A 19,649-nucleotide genomic window follows, 5' to 3' on the forward strand; every position below is an offset into this window, starting at 1 on the left:
TCGTTTTCAGTGAGCAGCAATAGCTGACGATAAGGATCTCTTAAGTTCTCGCCAGTGGCATTTTTTCGCCAAATTTCACATTTTGTGGATATGTTTTCACTCCTGCGTTTACATATGGCTTTAAAACATGCAAGGTCTGCTAATAAAAATTAGGGTAGGCTGCGTAACCAGAATCACACATTTTCCTTGTCCAACATATGAAAAAAACACGTAATACCAGGCAAGTCACATTTATTTATAACACAGTTAAACTGTCATCAAATGCCGTTTGTACCTGCAAATTCATCCAGCAGTTGTTGTGTTTTGTCCAATAGACTAAGGTATTCCTTAAACAAGCATTAATACAAATATATCAATCTGGTATATGTCATGTAGAGGTGTAAAATGTGATACCACAGGAAAGACATGTCAAGTGTGGCGGCATGCTTGTCACCTATAGTGGTTCGCAAATTTTCATTCAGTAATGCCGTCAGCCATGGTAACATATCGCCCACGACTTTGCTTTGTTGGGCGGCTTGCGTTCGTATACCTCCCGTGCTTGTTCAGCGCATACCCAAAAGGTCAAAGCAATGATATTTACATTTCGTGTCAACACTTTGCAAGCTCCTGGTGGGAAGTTGTATGCAAATGAGAACAAGTGTCGCGAAGTGTAGCGAAGCTAAATTAACTCTACACTTGAAAGCGTAATGTGTTAGGAGTGTTGGTTTATATTTTATAAAGCATTCTGTAAAATTTGTACATCGAGTTTCTTGATATATTGTCAAAATAAAGCCAAGAATGGTGTACTTGATTGTTCGTCATGGAAGGATATGCCTGTGTAAAGCGGCCCTATTGTCACAAACGCCCGGTCACCCCCAGGCCTGGGTCACCCCGGTGACCGGAGGCTGTACGAGGAATCCCCAAGTCACTTCAATGCGCGGCCACGCGATCGCGTGTATGAGTTGTGTTTGTTACATCGTACTGCATACTGCAGCCAAGTCTCACCATTGTAGGGGAGCAGCTGATGATCACGTATTTTCGTCGACTGGCGAAGTCCTCTCTTCCACGTAAGTATCAGCATGGAGGTATCAGTATGCTGCCGCTTTAGCTCTGGCGTGGCATAGCTGCAGTACAGTAGCTCGAGGTTTTGCCTGGGTGTTGGGTCGGACGGCAAAACCAGATTTTGCCGTCCGACCCAAATACCCTAACCTCGAGCTACTGTACTGCAGCTATGCGTGTGTAACTGCACAGTGGCTCAAGGTCACGTTTTGCCGTCCGACCCAAATACCTCGAGCGCGAGCTACTGTACTGCAGCTTGTCTGTAACACAGGCGTTCTGTTGAGTGGGTAGTTTGTAAAAGTGTAGTTTATGCTACGTTCGGACGTTCAGTTCTGTAGCCTTTTCTTCAAATGGTGATAGCCTTAAAGGCTACGGAGGAGAACGTCGGAACGTAGCAGAAACTTCACTTTACAAACTATCCACTCAACAGAACGTCTGTGGTCTGTAAGCCTCAACTCGTACAGCATCATAGGGAAAAATTGTGAGAGACTCGAGCGAGAAAATGACGCTTTCTCGCAATTAGTGAGAATCTGTTCTTATTCTCACCGCTGAATCATAAAATAATGTTTTTCTACCATTATTCTTTCTTGTACCAATTGTCGAATCCTTGGTATTCTATGCCATCTTCTGCAATCATATATGTATTTCTTACCCAGAATTACTAAAAATTTGCCAGTGAATGAATCATCTTTTGTTATAATTCCTACGATAACATTCTCTGGAAACAATGTTATTGAAAAATTAAAATTTTTCAGCAAGAGCAGAATCAAATACCCGGTTTGGGTATGGTGCCGTGCAGAGCTGTGATGGGGGGGGGGGGGGGGGGGGCGTACGTGTTTACAAAAATCAGGGAAGGTGATTGCAATTGTGAAATTTACTGATACTTCACAGGACTGGAGATTACCATGATTCATTATGATAATTGTACCGCTGCGATTCCCCAGGGAAGGCAAAATATCCCCCATGTTTAGAACGATTCACAGACTGTTTTAAAAATTCTGAAAACATATTTATACTCACTATTCTTCTCTATTCCAACTTTAAATGAGTTGGAAAATTATGCTTGATTAAGATTGAGATTAGTCATGCATATTTATTACCTGATGTCATATGAATTATTTATATATAGCTATTGAAACCCTGCAAGGTTCACAAGTCTGTAGGGAATGGTATTCACCCCACTATCTGAGCACCAGCCAACCACCTAGCCTGCCAGTCTGCGAAGTTCATTGCTTCTATTTATTCATTTTTGATATTTACATGCCAACAGACTTGGAGAAAGTCTAAAGAGTGCAAAAATGTTGTCAGTTTTGTATTGGAAAAAAATTGTTCCTTGTTCCTTTGGCAGCCTTGTGTACATACATGAATAGTGCATTTGCTGAAATTCCAAAATTTAATTTCTTGTACACAAATGGCCTTATCACACTTATTTTAACCCTTAATAAATGAAATTAATATTATAGAAAAAATGGGAGAAGCCCTGACCATTATCATTAATTTATGGCCAAGGGCAAGAGGAAAGTCCAAAATTAACAAGGCTTGGCGAGCATGCTTATTTTGGCTTTCAGTCTTGCCCAAGCCTATAGATAAATGTTAATGGTCAGAGCAGAGTCTGTTATTTCCATGATATTATCAACCTGCTGTGAGGGCACATAAACCCATGTATTCAGGCAACAATATCTTCATGGTTATAAATGCTGTATCACATTTAATTACATTATCGACCAGCATCGAAAGGATTTTAACAAAAGTCAAAATAGAAGTGTGCACATGTATATTTTACATCTATCGTTAAGTGTCTACTTAGATATTAAAAACGTTGAAGGGCTTCACTTGCCCGGTAACCATTAAAACCGGTCAGTACATTATGTTCACCGACCCACTAACTCCCCGGATGTTCCTTTTCAAATCAATTCACTGATTTGCACCCACATCAAGGCATGTAATAAGCATTGATGCACAGTCATGCCCACCCTAAAAATTTGGCAAATCTGGAGATTTTGTAAAAAGTGTATAATTTGGCCCACAAGCACTTCATTTTGTTTTTGTAATTGATTATGATCTTTGTACAATTGACTATTTACATTTTGCTGAAAAAGTTTCAAAGTTAGCATTATTATTCATATTCACGGACATAAAAACAAACCATGATTACTGTGTATTTGTGGCATGGTAATACATAATGAATGAGTGTATGATTTTACTAATCTTTTGACACTTATATCCATGATTATAAAGTTGAGTATCCATTGTACAGACAGTGAGAAATAGGACTATCTGCAAGATTCTAATTGTATTCATTGACATTTGTCTACAGCTGTTAGTATAACTCATGTAACCTGGTCGTAAAGCCTCAGAGGTATTTGTATGTGGAACGTAGAAGGAACAAGAATCAAAAGATTGACAACTGATCTTTTACAAATCCTTTATCAGGTAAGATTTGTTTTAAATTTGTAGTCATTTTTTATTTTTAATTTCCTGCACATCTTGTTCATTATCAGTTAAGCTTTTCGCATGCTCGGTTATATTTGGCGGAGTTGTAGTTCTTTCTTCAACATCAACTCCCTGACGCTCTGTACATAACTTATATAATACATGTGAGTATTTTATAATATGTGTCTGTACTGTAGTGTGGTCTCCTTGGCAAAAAAATCAACAGGACAAAATAGAGCAAGTGCGAATGAAATTCATGAAGTTCCTTTGTTTCAAACATAGCATCCTAACAGCTGAAATAATTATGAAGAATTCTGCAAGCGTTTTAACCTTTAGCCTCTTTATCATCGAAGATTGTTTTTATATACTATATTTTTATATGAATATTTTAATAATATGTATGATTGTCCCCAATCATGTTTCATGTTAATTTTGATATTACTCAGTAAACTACAAATACTAGAACTTGCACTGTTTTTAGACTCACAGTATAAAACTCAATGTTTTTAGGTACTTGGCTCTTCAAAGATGTATGGCTACTTTGATGTGTGTGCATTTCCAACCCTGCCATTGACAACACTTTATCTTGTCAAAGTTTCAGATGCCTGGTCAGAATGTCATGCCTAAATTTGTACATATTTTTAATAGTTTTACATAGTTTGTTGTGTGTTGTTTATTGTTTTATTGTACTTCATGCATTCATATTTTTATGTATATTTTATGGAGCCTGTTAATGTGACTAGTTCTTGTTGGTCTTCCCTTGAAATAAATGTATTATTGCTACTTACTTGAATGCACGTCTTGACCTACATTATAGTTTTCTTTAAAAAGGTGCACAATCATCAGTGATTACAATGGGTTTGGTGCAAAGTTATACCAGTGATGAAAGGTTTAATTAAAATTACAGAAGTCATAAACAATCAAGTTTTCTTATCTTAATGAACTGATGTGAATGAACTGATGTGTAAAGTAATGTCAGCAATTTGCAGGAGATAATATTTACATTACATCCTTGTTAATGTTTTCTTTTCACCCAGTCAGATTCGAGATCCCTTACTGAGGCAGTGCGTCCCATTGTCATTGGATACTGGTCTGACAACCAGGTGAAAAGCAACATGGTGACAATACCATCCTCCATTGCAAAGCAAATACACAGTGTGTGGCTATGCAAACAGCCAACTCTGAACAGAGATGGTGGTGTTGTCATCAATGCAGTGCAAAAACCCATGGAATTGAGGGAGTTTTTCATCAATATATTTACTTTCCTAAGGCAGTGGGTCCTTGCTGTGGCACAGGTTTGTACTTACATATATCCTATCTCAGTGTTTCCACTGGCTAAATTTACCACTAAGCCATTCTGGGTAATTGAGACCAACATTGACAAGCTAGAACTATAGCCATCCAAATTACATATAATTTCATCTGTGATTTTGGCCAACTGACAGTTGACTACTCAGGTCCTATCAGTTGCTACAGTAATAATATGACATTAAACTGGTCCCATAATCATTTCCATTCAAGGTAATACATTACCAGGTCCATGGGACATTTGTTATTTTCAAATTTAAATAGGACCATCCTGAACCACAGATAATTAGTGGCAATGAAAATAAACAACTATTTTTTTATGGACAAACTGCTTCCTTTATATATTCACAACAAATTTTATTTCCCGTGTGCTTCACACTTATGTGACTTGCACTTTTGTAAATGTATCAAGACGTATCATAAGTATTGCATTATTTACAGGGTAACTTCAAGATGTTTCCTTTCTACCTTTTCCCTTCTGCCTCAGTCATCAAGTGCTTTCAGTTCTCCAATCACAGAGTCTAATTTTAAACCAACTGTTCACTTTGAGAAGGTGTACTGCAGGTAATTACATTTTGTACACTAGGTGTAAACAGTCTCCTCTTTCTATTGGTAGTCCAAACAATGAATGCTTTTATTTCAAAATCAAACTGGGTGTATAGGAATAAATTGCGAGACTGGAGAGAGAAAGTGACGCTTTTTGTGAGAATCTCTTGTCAATTCTCACAGCTACCAGTGAGAATTCAAAAGTTCTCACCGATGAGTAGTGAGAAATATACTCTTTGGTGAGATAATAGATTCTCACCAGTTAGAATGGAAATTCTCACTACAAGCACTGTGAGAATGGTAATTTTTAAGTTGAGAATGAACCAGACTCACCATTCATTGGTGAGAACCAGACTTGTTGTTCACTGGTGTGAAACAATCTGGTTAATTCTCACAAGTGAACAATGAATCTGGTTGATTCTCACCAGTGAATAATTAGTCTGGGTGATTCTCACTGTAAAAATTACCATTCTCACAGTGCTTAGTGAGAATTTCCATTCCCGTCGGTGAGAATCTATTATCTCATCAAGGAGTGCATTTCTCAGTGCTCAATGGTGAGAATTAAACTATTCTCACCGATAGCAGTGAGAATGGCAATTAAGAGATTCTCACCAATTGTGAGAAAGCGTCACTCTCGTTCCAGTCTCACAATTTTTTGCCTATAATGGCCACTTGATGTCTTACAGAAAAAAAAAAATGATTCTTCTCTTATTCAAACACTAGCCATGGAAATTCAACAAACTATTCCTGGTACACTTTCATTTATTTGTAACTAGTCCTACCCTGCAACTCTGCGGACAACCTGTGCAATTATCGTTTTTGCTTACTTGTAATCGTACACGACTTAGCATGTCGCAGTGTGCTGCTTGTTGTTAAGCGTGGTAAACATTCAACTGGACAATATCCTGGGCAATATCTTCATGCAAATATTATGACCTATGCCTATCCACAATACAGTGTTACTCAGTACGTGTACACATCATGGCAGGAGGTGACCCCTGCCTATCCACAAATACATGCACACGATATGGAATATGTCCCAGGCCTATCCTCAATCCAAATGCATTCACATGGTATGGAAGATGGCACAGACATATCCAAAATACACATAATATATGCAATGGAAGATGACCTAGGCCAATCCACAATACACATACATGTACACTAAGTATGTACAGGTAAGATGACTCAGGCCTATGTAGAATACATAATGGGAGATGACCAATGTCTATAGTCATCAATACAAACAGTCTGTACCTGTATTGTATTCAGGATAGGCCTGTATCATCTTCAATAATGTGTATCTGTATTTGTATTCAGGATAGGCCTGGGTCATCTTTAACAATTAATGTTTACCTGTATTGTATTGTATTTTATTAGTCCCCACGGACAACGTCCGGGGGGACTTATAGGTTTGGTCATGTCCGTGCGTCCGTCCGTGCGTCCGTGCGTGCGTCCGTCCGTTCACGCAGATATCTCAGAGATGCCTAGAGCGATTTCATTCAAACTTGGTACAAGGATTACTTCATATGTCATACAGATGCACGTCGATTCGTTTTCTGATACGATCCAATATGGCCGCCAGGCGGCCATTTTATTACAATTTTTTCATGTATAGAGCCATAACTCAGACATGTTTCAACCGATTTTATTCAAAGTTGGTACAAGGACATTGACCAATGTCATAGATATGCACGTCAATTTCTTTTGTGATACGATCCAATATGGCCGCCAGGCGGCCATTTTATTACGATTTTTTCATGTACAGAGCCATAACTTAGGCATGTTTCAACCGATTTTATTCAAAGTTGGTACAAGGACATTGATCAATGTCATACATATGCACATTGATTTGTTTTGTGATACGATCCAATATGGCCGCCAGGCGGCCATTTTGTTTCGATTTTTTCATGTACAGAGCCATAACTCAGGCATATCTCAACCGATTGTATTCAAAGTTGGTACAAGGACATTGACCAATGTCATAGATATGCAAGTCAATTTGTTTTGTGACATGATCCAGTATGTGGCGCCAGGCGGCCATTTATTACAATTTTTTCATGTACAGAGCCATAACTCAGGCATGTCTCAACTGATTTTATTCAAACTTGGTACAAGGACATTGACCTATGTCATGTATATGCATGTTGATATGTTTTGTGATACGGTCCAATATGGCTACCAGGCGGCCATTTTATTACAATTTTTTCATGTACAGCGCCATAACTCAGACATATTTCAACCAAATTTATTCAAAGTTGGTACAAGGACATTGACCAATGTCATAGATATGCACGTCAATTTGTTTTGTGATATGATCCAATATGGATGCTGTGCGGCCATTTTGTTACAAATTTATTGTGTACAGAGCCATAATTCAGGCATATCTCAACTGATTTTATTCAAAGTTGGTATAAGGACATTGACCTATGTTATACATATGCACATTGATTTGTTTTGTGATACGATCCAATATGGCCACCATGTTGCCATTTTTTTTACAATTTTCCATGTCCTGAACCATAACTCAGACATGTATCAAGCAAATTTATTCAAAGTTGGTACAAGGACATTGACTTATAGTATACATATGTACTTCGATTTGTTTCTTGATATGGTCCGATATGGCCACAGGGTGGCAATTTTGTCATGGTTTTTTCATGTCGAGAGCCATAACTCTGGCAAGTCTCAACTGATTTTATTTCAAGTTTGTACCTGGACATTGACCTATGTCATACATATACGTGTTGATTTTTTGAACAGTAAGATCAAATATCGCTGCGTGGCGGCGATTTTGTTACGATTTTCTCATGTACTGAGCCATAATTCAGACATATTTCCACCAGTATCATTCAAAGTTGGTACAAGGACATTGACCTATTTCATACATGCTCGTCAAGTTGTTTCACATCATGTAAGCTGTATCATGTCAATTATTGACCTTTCATAATTAGGCTGATATGTCAAGAAATACTGCATCAAATTTCATGACACTTTGTACAGATGCTAAGCTCACGTTGCTTTAACAATGAAAAAAGACATTTATCAGTGTCATTTTAATTAATTTGTAATTGCATATGTAATGAACTTTCCTAATTAGACTTAGAGTGATATATCCACAAATACAATGTCAAATTTGATGAAACTTGATCAGATGTTGATCTCATAGTGTTGTAAATACTGCATTAAACTTTATGAAATATGGTACCGGTGATAATCTATTAGTGTCAGGATAGTATGAAAAAATGTTTTGCAACATCCTGTCACCTAATTCCCAGTTGACTCATTTAATGACCTTTAGGATAGTGGCCTACATTGGTTTTATGTTTTCATCACCATGGAACTCATTCTTGGCCATTGAGTGCCATCTGTATCAAAGTATTTTTATCACAGACCTAATTAAGAGGACTCTATCCTCTCTGAGGACCTGTAATCAAAGTACCCATTAACAAGTGGGGACTGTGTCATCAACGAGACTTGTTCAGGATAGGCCTGTATCATCTTCAATAATGTGTATCTGTATTTGTATTCAGGATAGGCCTGGGTCATCTTTAACAATTAATGTTTACCTGTATTGTATTGTATTGTATTCAGGATAGGCCTGTATCATCTTCAATAATGTGTATCTGTATTTGTATTCAGGATAGGCCTGGGTCATCTTTAACAATAAATGTTTACCTGTATTGTATTGTATTGTATTCAGGATAGGCCTGGGTCATCTTCAATAATGTGTATCTGTATTTGTATTCAGGATAGGCCTGGGTCATCTTTAACAATTAATGTTTACCTGTATTGTATTGTATTGTATTCAGGATAGGCCTGGGTCATCTTTAACAATTAATGTTTACCTGTATTGTATTGTATTGTATTCAGGATAGGCCTGGGTCATCTTCAATAATGTGTACCTGTATTTGTATTCAGGATAGGCCTGGGTCATCTTCAATAATGTGTACCTGTATTTGTATTCAGGATAGGCCTGGGTCATCTTCAACAATGTTTACCTGTATTGTATTGTATTGTATTGTATTGTATTGTATTGTATTGTATTGTATTGTATTGTATTGTATTGTATTGTATTGTATTGTATTGTATTCAGGATAGGCCTGGGTCATCTTCAATAAAAACACTGTACCTGTATTTGTAATTGTATTCAGGATAGGCCTGGGTCATCTTCAATAAAAACACTGTACCTGTATTTGTAATTGTATTCAGGATAGGCCTGGGTCATCTTCAATAATGTGTACCTGTATTTGTATTCTGGATTGCCCAGGATCATCTCCATAGCGTGTACATGTATTTGTTGATGGTTGACCGGGGTCACCTGCGATGCTGAGTAATTGTATTGTGGATAGACCTGGGTCATCTTATTTAGAATGTTTACATGTGTGTAATGCTTATCATCATTAGGGTTAAGGACATTATGAGTGTTTGCAATTCATTAACATCCCATCATCAAATGTATTTTAATCATTCCGGTTATCATTGTCATTTAAAGAGTTAGTAATCATGAGTCTATGTGTTTACAATTCAGGATCAGCAGTGAATGCTGCGCAATATCAAGGATGAGAAATACCATTGACCTTGACAAAGAGCATTAAAGACAAAGTGGAGGGCTTTGGATTGGACTTTGCCATGACATTTACAATGAAAGATGAATGGAATGATCAAACAACAGGTAAATTTTTTCCTTTCAGTCCTTACTCCCAAGTATATATACACAAGTGGTTGTTGCAAAGATGTGCTGGAACTGGTATCTTGTAACTTGCACAAAGTGTTTTATATTAGTTGTCTTTATATAGCTAGCATGTTTACGATTACAAGAATACTAATTAGAAACACAGGTTCACTGATACATTTCTGTATTTTAATTGACATTGCCAGCAGCAAATATGTAGGTGCATCAGCTTAACACTAATCCATCCAGATACTATACACAGCATACATGTTACAGCAATTCTCATTCTTAAACTGCGCAGGACATTGGTTGAGCAAGAAGAAAACGGTGTGGTTGAGATGTCTACGTTAGAGAAATATGCATATCGCGGAGAGAAAAATAAATTTATTTGTTTTTTTTACACAAGAATTCTTTGATATTTAACACACAAATAAACTAACTTTTTGTGAAGAGAAATTATATGTTTTATCTTCCATGATTGGTCCATGATTGTCTTCCATGAGTTTATTATTATTACTATGTTAGGGAACAGGTGTGTATATCCATGCAGAAGAGGAAGCAGGATAAATCCAAAAGCGACTTCAAGGCAGCATTTTACCAAGCAAAGAAAGGAACCAACTACCAGGGACAGTTGTCTCAAGATGAAGACAGTGGGATTGCACCTCCATTTGGTAGAGGATTTCCTATTAGTCAGTATGGTGGAGAGACGTGAACCCTTACACTGCTCAGCACACAGATTGTATGTACATGTATGTTAGGATCAACAACTCCTAAACCACTACACCTACCACAGACAAACAGTGGGCAACTTAACAGATATAACCCGCAATACTAAGCATCATCATATTACAGCTAGTACACAGAACTGTTTAAGGTAGTCCAGCTCAAAGAGAGGAAAAATTCAACTTTCAGAGCACTGAGAAAACACAATTATTATTTCATGCCTACCCTGAGTATCATGGTGATCTCTGTAGTATAATAACAAACCTGTAGGTAATTGTCACTTGTGATGATTGTTTATAAACATTCCATTATCACTTTTTCTGCTCCAGAGGTGTACATGTCAATCAGGACCCGGATTTACATATACTGATCAATAACATTGCAATGTGCACATGTATGATATATATAGGTACTTTGTTTCCCAGTAAACTTTCAGAAGAAGAAGAACAAGAAACTAGGAGTTGATATTAAAAAATTTGTGGAAAAATTCATCAAAAAGATACAGCTACACTGCAGCCCAAATTTCATTGCAAGCTGTCATTATTTACAGCCTAGAGGGTGGGGGTGGGGGGGGGGGAGGTGGGGATGTTGGAGGAATTTTGTCGGAAACTCTAAAATTTCAAGTACCTGCCCCCCCCCCAAACCATGATGAATTTGAGTAACCCCCCCCCCCTCTCTTACATGGAAATTTTGACTGAACCCCCCCCCCCCCCCCCACACACACACAAACTCACTTTTGAAAACTTAAATTTCAATACATGTATTTCTATAATTTACATAAATACAGCAATAGTAAAGACCATTCAAATCCTAGTGTACCCTGCTAGATAATCATTGGTTATCTCATGACGGTTGAAAAAGGTGAAACCAACAAAATGAAATTCAAAGTCACAACAAAACATAGATGTCAAAGGTCACACCATAACCAGTATACAACCACATACAGTATTGTTTAATATTGATGGGTATCATAACAGGGTCCTCACTGGGATATCTGATAGGGTAGACTTTGAAAGTACTGATTGAAGAACATGCGGAAGGCTGATGGGGAAAGTGTCCGACGGGCTTGCTCCTCTCCCTTGCATGGAAAAATTTGAGAAATTGTAGTGTGCATTGGTGCAGTTTGGCGTAATCTCAGAGGTGTTTTCAATGTGTAATTTTACTGAGTAAAAATTTGTAGAAATTGATGTGTGAAGTAGTGCAATCTGAGAGGTACGTGTTTCAATACATTTTGCACCAAAAATTGAGTAACCGCCTTCTTTCTCTCAACATTTTGAGTAACCCCCCTTATAGCTTTCAATATTTTGAGTGACCCCCTTCACATTCCTCTGACCCCCCCCCCCCCCCCAGGCTGTAAACAATGATGGCTTCCAAGGAGATATATCTTCAAGCTTGTTCGATATGGATTTCAGGCAATGTCAACTTGTGGACAGGGTACAGAGATTTATGTTGCAGATTATTGCAAATTGGACTAACTCGTGAATACAGTACATGAAGTCCCATTCCATTATCAAGAGCAAAAGCTCAAAACTACATCTGAAGCTTGCTTTGGAGATCAAAACTATTGCTTGCAATAAGTAAAAATTCATGTTATCAGAAAATCACAAGCACACCTTTAGCAGTCGGACAAGTTTATGAAAAATAGAAATTTACAAGTATATATGTTATCATTACTTGTTTACTTGTATTCCAAGGAATATAACTTTAAAAAGAACAGACATGGAATCAAATGGTTAAATTCTATTTTAGCTCTGCAGTTAGTGTGAATGAGCTTATCTTTAGCTACTATAGTCTATAGAAGCTATTGGGATGGGTATCCGTCCGGCGTCTGTCTGTATGTATGTATGTATGTATGTATGTATATGTATGTCTAATTGTGAGGCGTCCTTCCTCTCAAATATCTTGAGAACCGCCATACTTACTGATTTGATATTTGTTGTGTAGATGAAAAATATGATTTTGAGAAACCAATTTTTTCAATTTTTCGATATTGTTGAAAATATCCAAATTAGTGCCAAAAAAAGGTGTTTTTGGTAAAAAATCTTCTTCTTCATAACCGCTGGTCAGACAGCTTTATTATTTGGTATACAGATCCCTAGGGATAACCCAACTTAGATTTGTTCAAATTGTGATGACATATGCAAATCTGTATTTTTAAGGAATTTTTTGTCATTTTTGGTCAAAACTTTATTCATCAAAACCGCTCATCTGACAGCTTTGATATTTGGTATACAGGTTCCTACAGATAAACTTAATATGATATATTGAATATATGACGAAATCTGCAATTTTGTTTTTTTGGTGCTATTTTTGCCATTTTTGGTCAAAAAATGTGTTTCTCAAAAACTACTTGTCTGATGCCTTTGATATTAGGTATACAGGTTCCTAGGGGTTGTCTTAGTGTGATATATTGAAATTTGATGAAATCTTCAATTTTCGTATTTTTTGGTCAATTTTTGCCATTTTTGGTCAAAAAATGAGTTTCTCAAAAACTACTTGTCTGATGCCTTTGATATTAGGTATACAGGTTCCTAGGCGTTGTCTTAGTGTGATATATTGAAATTTGATGAAATCTTCAATTTTCGTATTGTTTGGTCAATTTTTGCCATTTTTGGTCAAAATATTTGTGTTTCAAAAGTTACTCATCTGATAGCTTTGATATTTGGCAGACATGTTCTTAGGGATGATCTTAATGTGACATTGTGAATTTTTACAGCTGTCCTGAAATGAGCTAGCAAAGATTTCCCACCCTCTTCATCAATAAGTGTCAGAAATAGTCTCTACACTCTACATAACACAGCTGAGCTCTATCCACTGCCATTTCACTTGCTTACAAATGAGAACTTTTAATGCTACCAATATGTCACAAACCATTAAAAGAGAGTTTCCATGTTGTTTAGAAATGAATGTATTCATGACATCAATTGTCAATTGGAAAAAGCCCTCCACTACATTTCTTCCTCTGTGACTTTGCTGTGCTTCACTCACTCAGTGACCCCCCCCCCCCCCCCCCCCCCTATTTTAACCATCATAGATCACAGTGTCCCACCTTTCCAAATCCTTGGAAAAACACCCACTGAAACCGACAGGTACATACCAACACATTGTCACACATAGTTGTTCTCTGGACTCCACAGCAGGGCTCTGTCAGTCACTAGGTCACTTTACAACCAACTTTACAACATAACAACCAATACTTTGAATAGGTCTAGTGGACCCCAGTTCAGTTGGTTAAAAGCAACATATTTGAGAATAGAAAACTTTGTGAACCTGTTTTATGCAGCTATAGGTATGATGCATCATTTTCCTCAGAATATTTCAGATTATGTACAATGATCAGTCTTAGGCTTTATGTTCTCATTGGTATGCCTGTAAAAATATGCAGCCAAGTATTAAAGCTGTGTATCGTGAAATCCTCTTGTTACACAGTAAAGACTTTTATGACAATACCGCATGCTGATTTACATGGGATAATGATCTCATCCCCAATTGGCAGGATTGACATTATATCAGCTGTACACTGATGTATACTTGAAACTTCCTCATATATGTAAGATTTAATTGATTCCTCCAGTAGTTAAAATTACATTGCATTTGTAACCTTTGTAATCAAGGAAAATATATGTTAGTTTTTTCCAAGGCCTGCATATGTAAGAACACTTGGTTGATTGTGTATCACTCTTTTACAATGTAATACAGATATTTTAATGGTAAATAAAACCTCCTAACAAGCTTTTATACAGCATAACATGTATTTCTGTCTCTGTCATATCGTAGGATGATGTACCGGGTATGAGTGTCTCTGGTGTTTTTTAAAATGTATTGGAATATATTCAAATAGATGTAAGCCATCTTGAATATCACATTCATACACTGTACTGTGCCAAATGGCAAGTTGATCAATCTTGAATCCCACCAATTTCAATGTGTCAGAGATATTATGCATATTTTATCATAGAAAGCATTAATGTTTTCAAGAAAAATTTAAGTAAACATTTACATGTCATGAAAATGTATATTCTCCAAAAAAATATCAGTTATCTTTCTATGTACAGTAAAACTATATTTTCAATATGATATTTTTTCAAAGAAATATCACATATTAGAGGTCTTGTTGCATTGTGTACACACATTTAGTCCCCACGGAGGTAAGTTCAGTGAGGGACTTATGGTTGCATGAGTCTGTGCATTTGTGCATGCAGGTATCTCAGACATGCCTGAGCCAATTCTTTTCATACTTGGTACAAGGACATAAAACTATGAAATACATTATGCAATACCATTGCTTTTTGACCTGGCGTGAATAATTAGTACTAAATTGCATGATTAGTGAATTTTGAAAAAGCTAGGTTTCTAGAAAGATGGTGATGAAATTTAGTACTGGTGTTGGTCACACAACTCTGATAACAGACAAAGATTTACATCAGTATTTTGTCAATTAATTGCTAATTTGCATATTTAATGAATATTTATGATAAGTGTAATGTAAGGAATCCTGCATCAAATTTGACTAATGTGGAACAGATGTTGATCTCCCAGGACTACCATAGTGTGCAATGGCATTTAGCAGTGTTAAGTCAATTAATTGCTAATTTGCATATTTGATGAATTTTCATAATTAAGGTGGTTGGAAAGGCTATTTTTGCACCAATTCTCTTCTCAGAGTTAATGTCAAGTTTCAAGTGTTAGAATCAAGATATTTAGTTCAAATTTTCAGGATAACTCCCTTAGTTAATATTTTCTCCGGAGAATATAAAAATTGTATGTTTGCAGCCATGATTTTGAAATATGACACCAGTAAATATTAAAATTTAATTTTTCATATTTTTTTACATATTTGAATTTAATAATAATTGGATAGTATTAATATTACCAAATTAGTTATAAATATGTTGACACTATTTATTGTAAGATTTGTACAGCAGGATTTGTAAATAAAATTTGTTTTTATGATTTTACATGGGTTTATATATCAAAAAATTATTAAAAATTCTTTCAAATTTCAAAATGTGATTTTTCAAAAAGTACTTCAAATACAGGAAAATTGTGCCGTACAAATCTTATCTGTAACCTTGTTAATAGGCTGTAAAAATTCCATGTCCATATCTCATTTCAAAAAAATTGGTATACAATTATGTAGGAAAACTGTTATTCTGTCAAAAATGTTGAAAACAAGCCATGTTTGCACCCCTCTTTTGAAGTCATAGAGCAGTTTTTTTGGTTAATCTCACTTTTGACACCTCTTTGACACTCAAAGAATCTAAAAATCCATTTACAATAGCAGTCACTCACTCTGAATGCCAGCACCGCCTTGTCAAACTTTCCTGAAAAACAGCAAATAATGACTTTCCCTTTTCAAACATTTTATTAAAAGCTAGGGGACCTCTACCATAGTTAATACACTAAGAACTCCCCAACTTCTTCTTATTTGGTCAGTTTTTCAGAAGTTTCAACAGGCTATAACTCTGCAATGCCTTTGTGCCCAAATGTCTAGTTTTTTTCATTCCACAGAGAATGTTGACTACTTTATATTTTCATAGTTTTGTTGAAATTTATAACTGACGCTCTAGCCTTACCGATCACCTTAATATGATGTGTTTAGAAATTCTCCAAAGTTTACAAAATCTAGTCCTGTAATAGTGTGCAAAGACATTTACCGGTATCATGATAATTAAGGTCTAATTTGCATATTTAATGAAATTTACTTATAAGCGTAATAAGTTAAGAAATACTGCATCAAATTTGATAACAAGTCGTAGCATAGTTCCTAAAAAATGATGTACAGATGTAGATCTTTCAGTGTGGAATTGCACTTGTTGAATTTTTCAATGAAAACAGGCAAATTTATTGCAATTTCTTTAAGATTTTCAGGGTTTTTTTTAAATTCAAAAAGTCATGGTTTTCAGGAAACAGAAACATTTTTACCTCACATTTGGTATATGTATAAAATCAATGAGAGGCTATCTTATAAGATGAATCAGTTCATTTGCATATCTGTGTATGTATGTATGTATGTCTGTATGTGTGTTTGTGTTTGTGTGTGTGTGTGTGTGTGTGTGTGTGTATGTATGTCAATTAAGATTAGAAACTCCTAAACCGCAGCACCTACCATCTTAGCATTTCACGTACAGGTGCACCCAGGGGTGTAGTTGAGAATATGTTCAAATGTCAGTGCCAAAAATATGCAAAGTAGGGGAATAAAGGAAAAATGCGGCAGCTTGCTAAAACTCTGTAACCTTAGGTCATATTTGGTTGAAACGTGGTGTACGCAGGTTCCTTTAGGTATACTAAGTAAGTTACAGAGTAAAGGAGTGTACAAATTGAGGTGAAATATGTATGTTTGCATTTTTGGGGTTATTAGTCCCCACAGACGAAGTCCGGGGGGACTTATAGATTGGGTCATGTCTGTCCGTCAGTCTGTCAGTGCGTCCGTCCGTCCGTGCGTCTGTGCGTCCGTCCGTTAACGCAGATATCTCAGACATGCCCAGGTCAATTTCTTTCAAACTTTGCACAAGGACAGTACCCTACCCCATACAGATGCATGTCGATTTGTTTCACAATGCAATCAAATTTGGCCAGTGTTAGAGGACTTTTTAGTTTACAACTCCATACACTCCCATGTATAAGGCAGCTCTCCATAGACTCCCATGTATACAGCAGTTCTACATAGACTCACATGTATAAGGCCAAGAAAATAAAAATTTAGTTTCTCATCGTATTCATATTGCAAAAAGGATGGAGTGACACAGTTTTTAGTCCCCCCGGATGAAGTCAAGGGGGCTTATAGATTGGGTCGTGTCAGTCCGTTCGTCCATCTGTTCGTCCATCCGTTCACGCAGATATCGTAGATATTTTGACAAAATGTCACGTGACCTCAGTGACCTTTGACCTGAAATATACATATTTGTCCATAACTTAGTAACCACAAGTGCTACACCCTTCATATATGGTGTGATGGGACACCTTATGACGCCACATATTGTACCTCATTAATTATGCGCATATCTAATTTTGAGCGAGCCAATAGAGCTGGATGTCTGATTTTTGGTACAAAGGGATAACTTAGCAATACAATTTTTTTGACAAAATGTCAGGTGACCTCAATGACCTTGACCTGAAATCTACATATTTGTCCATAACTCAGTAACCACAAGTGGTACACCCTTCATATTTGTATGATGGGAGACCTTATGACGGCACATACTGTACCTCATTAATTATGTACATATCTAATTCTGGGCGAGCTAGAGGTCTGATTTTTGGCATGTAGGGATTAATTAGCAATACAATTTTTTTTGAAAATGTCACGTGACCTCGACCTTTGACCTTGATTACATATATATATATATATATATATATATATATATATATATATATATATATATATATATATATATGCATAACTCAGTAACTGCAAGTTCTATACCCTCCAATTTTGATAGGATGTTAGACCTTCAGATGTCACATCTTGTACCTCATTTATTATGCACATATGTATTTCTTGGCTGGCCAATACAGCTAGAGGTCTGATCTTTTTTCCCGATTTAGAACCACAAATTAGACATGCCTCATGTGTTTCAAATTGGGAACAACAACATAGACCTATGTGCCCATAGATCTCAACATATACACTCCAGTGATACTTCTTAATGACCACATTTCCCTGCCCCATCAAGACTAATACTCCTATTACAAGTGGGGACTATGTCATTGTCAATGACTTGTTTTTTTTCAGTGTTTAGTCAAAAAGTTTTCCCTGAGACGGCTTGTCCGATTGCTTTGAAAGTTGGTATCCATGTTCCATGGGATGACTATAGTCAAGTTTTTCCAAATTGTAGTGAAATTCTCTTGTTGGTAATATTTGGGCATTTCTCCAAATTTTTGGTCAAAAACTACTCATATGATAGCTTTGATATTGGTATAATGGTTCATAAGCTTAATCGAAATGTGATGTATTGAAAGTCTAATGATATCCACAATTTTATATTTAGGGGGAAATTTTTGTCATTTTGGTTTAAATAATTGTTTCTCAAAAAATACTCGTCTGATAACTTTGATATTCAGTAGACATATTCTCATAGATGATCTTAATTTAATATGTCAAAATTATGATGACATATGTAATCAAGTATTTTTGCAGCTATTTTTGCCATTTTTGGTCAGGCTAGCCTGGAATGGTTGTCAAAGATGTCCTCCTTCATCAACAAATATGTCACAAAAAGTTCTCTATATAACATAAGAGGCTCTAGCTTCAGAGAAATATCTTCAATTTTGTGTTTTTGTGAATTTTTTTTTCGGAATTTTTGACGGGAAAATAGTTTGTTGTATTGATTGGAAATTGGGTTTGTAAATCCCTACAAATGTTCTCATACATACATTGCATGTTAGAATGAGATAAACAATTCTGATATTTTTATTATTTTTCTTTGTCGATCTTGGTAAATGTATCTCTACAACAATCACTTCCGATGCTGGTTGAAATTTGGCATGAAAGTTTCGTTGAGTGCAGTACCATCATATATTCAGATTGTGATGACGTTAACAAAATTAATAAATACTGTGAAAAAACTTGTTCTTATTTTATACCTTCAGGAACATAGAGTATACAATGTGGTTATTTAGTAAGCATTTTATATGGTAATTTAAAACTGTATTTGGTATTGAAATAGCAAAGCTGAAGGTGATTTTAGCAGGTTTGGTCTCCAACAAGTATATTCCATAGGTTTTTCGACTCTCTCTCTCTCTCTCTCTCTCTCTCTCTCTCTCTCTCTCTCTCTCTCTCTCTCTCTCTCTCTCTCTCTCTCTCTCTCTCTCTCTCTCTCAGGGATGACGAGATCGATGTTTATGTGTATCAAGGTTGTAAATAGTTTACATATTTTACATTTTCTGCCATTTGAAATCATAATTTACATCAGAGACTTCCGAG

The 19,649-nt window shown here is 36.2% G+C and overlaps 1 protein-coding gene across 3 annotated transcripts; it reads left to right on the forward strand.

Annotated features, from left to right (window-relative positions):
- Window positions 1-773: 773 nt before the first annotated feature.
- On the forward strand, window positions 774-14,477 carry LOC139133831 (uncharacterized). Of its 3 annotated transcripts, XR_011552657.1 has the most exons (6): window positions 774-1,046; window positions 3,356-3,471; window positions 4,509-4,766; window positions 5,221-5,343; window positions 9,857-10,000; window positions 10,526-14,477. XR_011552657.1 is itself a non-coding variant. In XM_070700595.1 (5 exons), exons 2-4 carry the CDS (start codon window positions 3,406-3,408, stop codon window positions 9,866-9,868), a joined length of 336 nt encoding a protein of 111 aa, XP_070556696.1. In that variant the 5' UTR covers window positions 774-1,046; window positions 3,356-3,405; the 3' UTR covers window positions 9,869-10,000; window positions 10,526-10,889. The 3 variants fall into 3 exon arrangements, 2 of the variants coding, with proteins under 2 accessions (XP_070556696.1, XP_070556697.1); XM_070700595.1 differs by lacking the exon at window positions 5,221-5,343 and having other exon boundaries at window positions 10,526-10,889; XM_070700596.1 differs by lacking the exon at window positions 5,221-5,343 and having other exon boundaries at window positions 10,533-10,889.
- Window positions 14,478-19,649: the final 5,172 nt, after the last annotated feature.

This window comes from Ptychodera flava, chromosome 5, assembly GCF_041260155.1.
Source record: "Ptychodera flava strain L36383 chromosome 5, AS_Pfla_20210202, whole genome shotgun sequence".
NCBI lineage: Eukaryota > Metazoa > Hemichordata > Enteropneusta > Ptychoderidae > Ptychodera > Ptychodera flava.

Excerpts from the sequence above, each read along its gene's own strand:
- LOC139133831 (XM_070700595.1), top strand. The coding sequence starts at position 3,406 with ATGTGGAACGTAGAAGGAACAAGAATCAAAAGATTGACAACTGATCTT. Across the intron at positions 3,472-4,508 it reads TTTTACAAATCCTTTATCAG|TCAGATTCGAGATCCCTTAC; the intron begins GTAAGATTTGTT and ends CTTTTCACCCAG.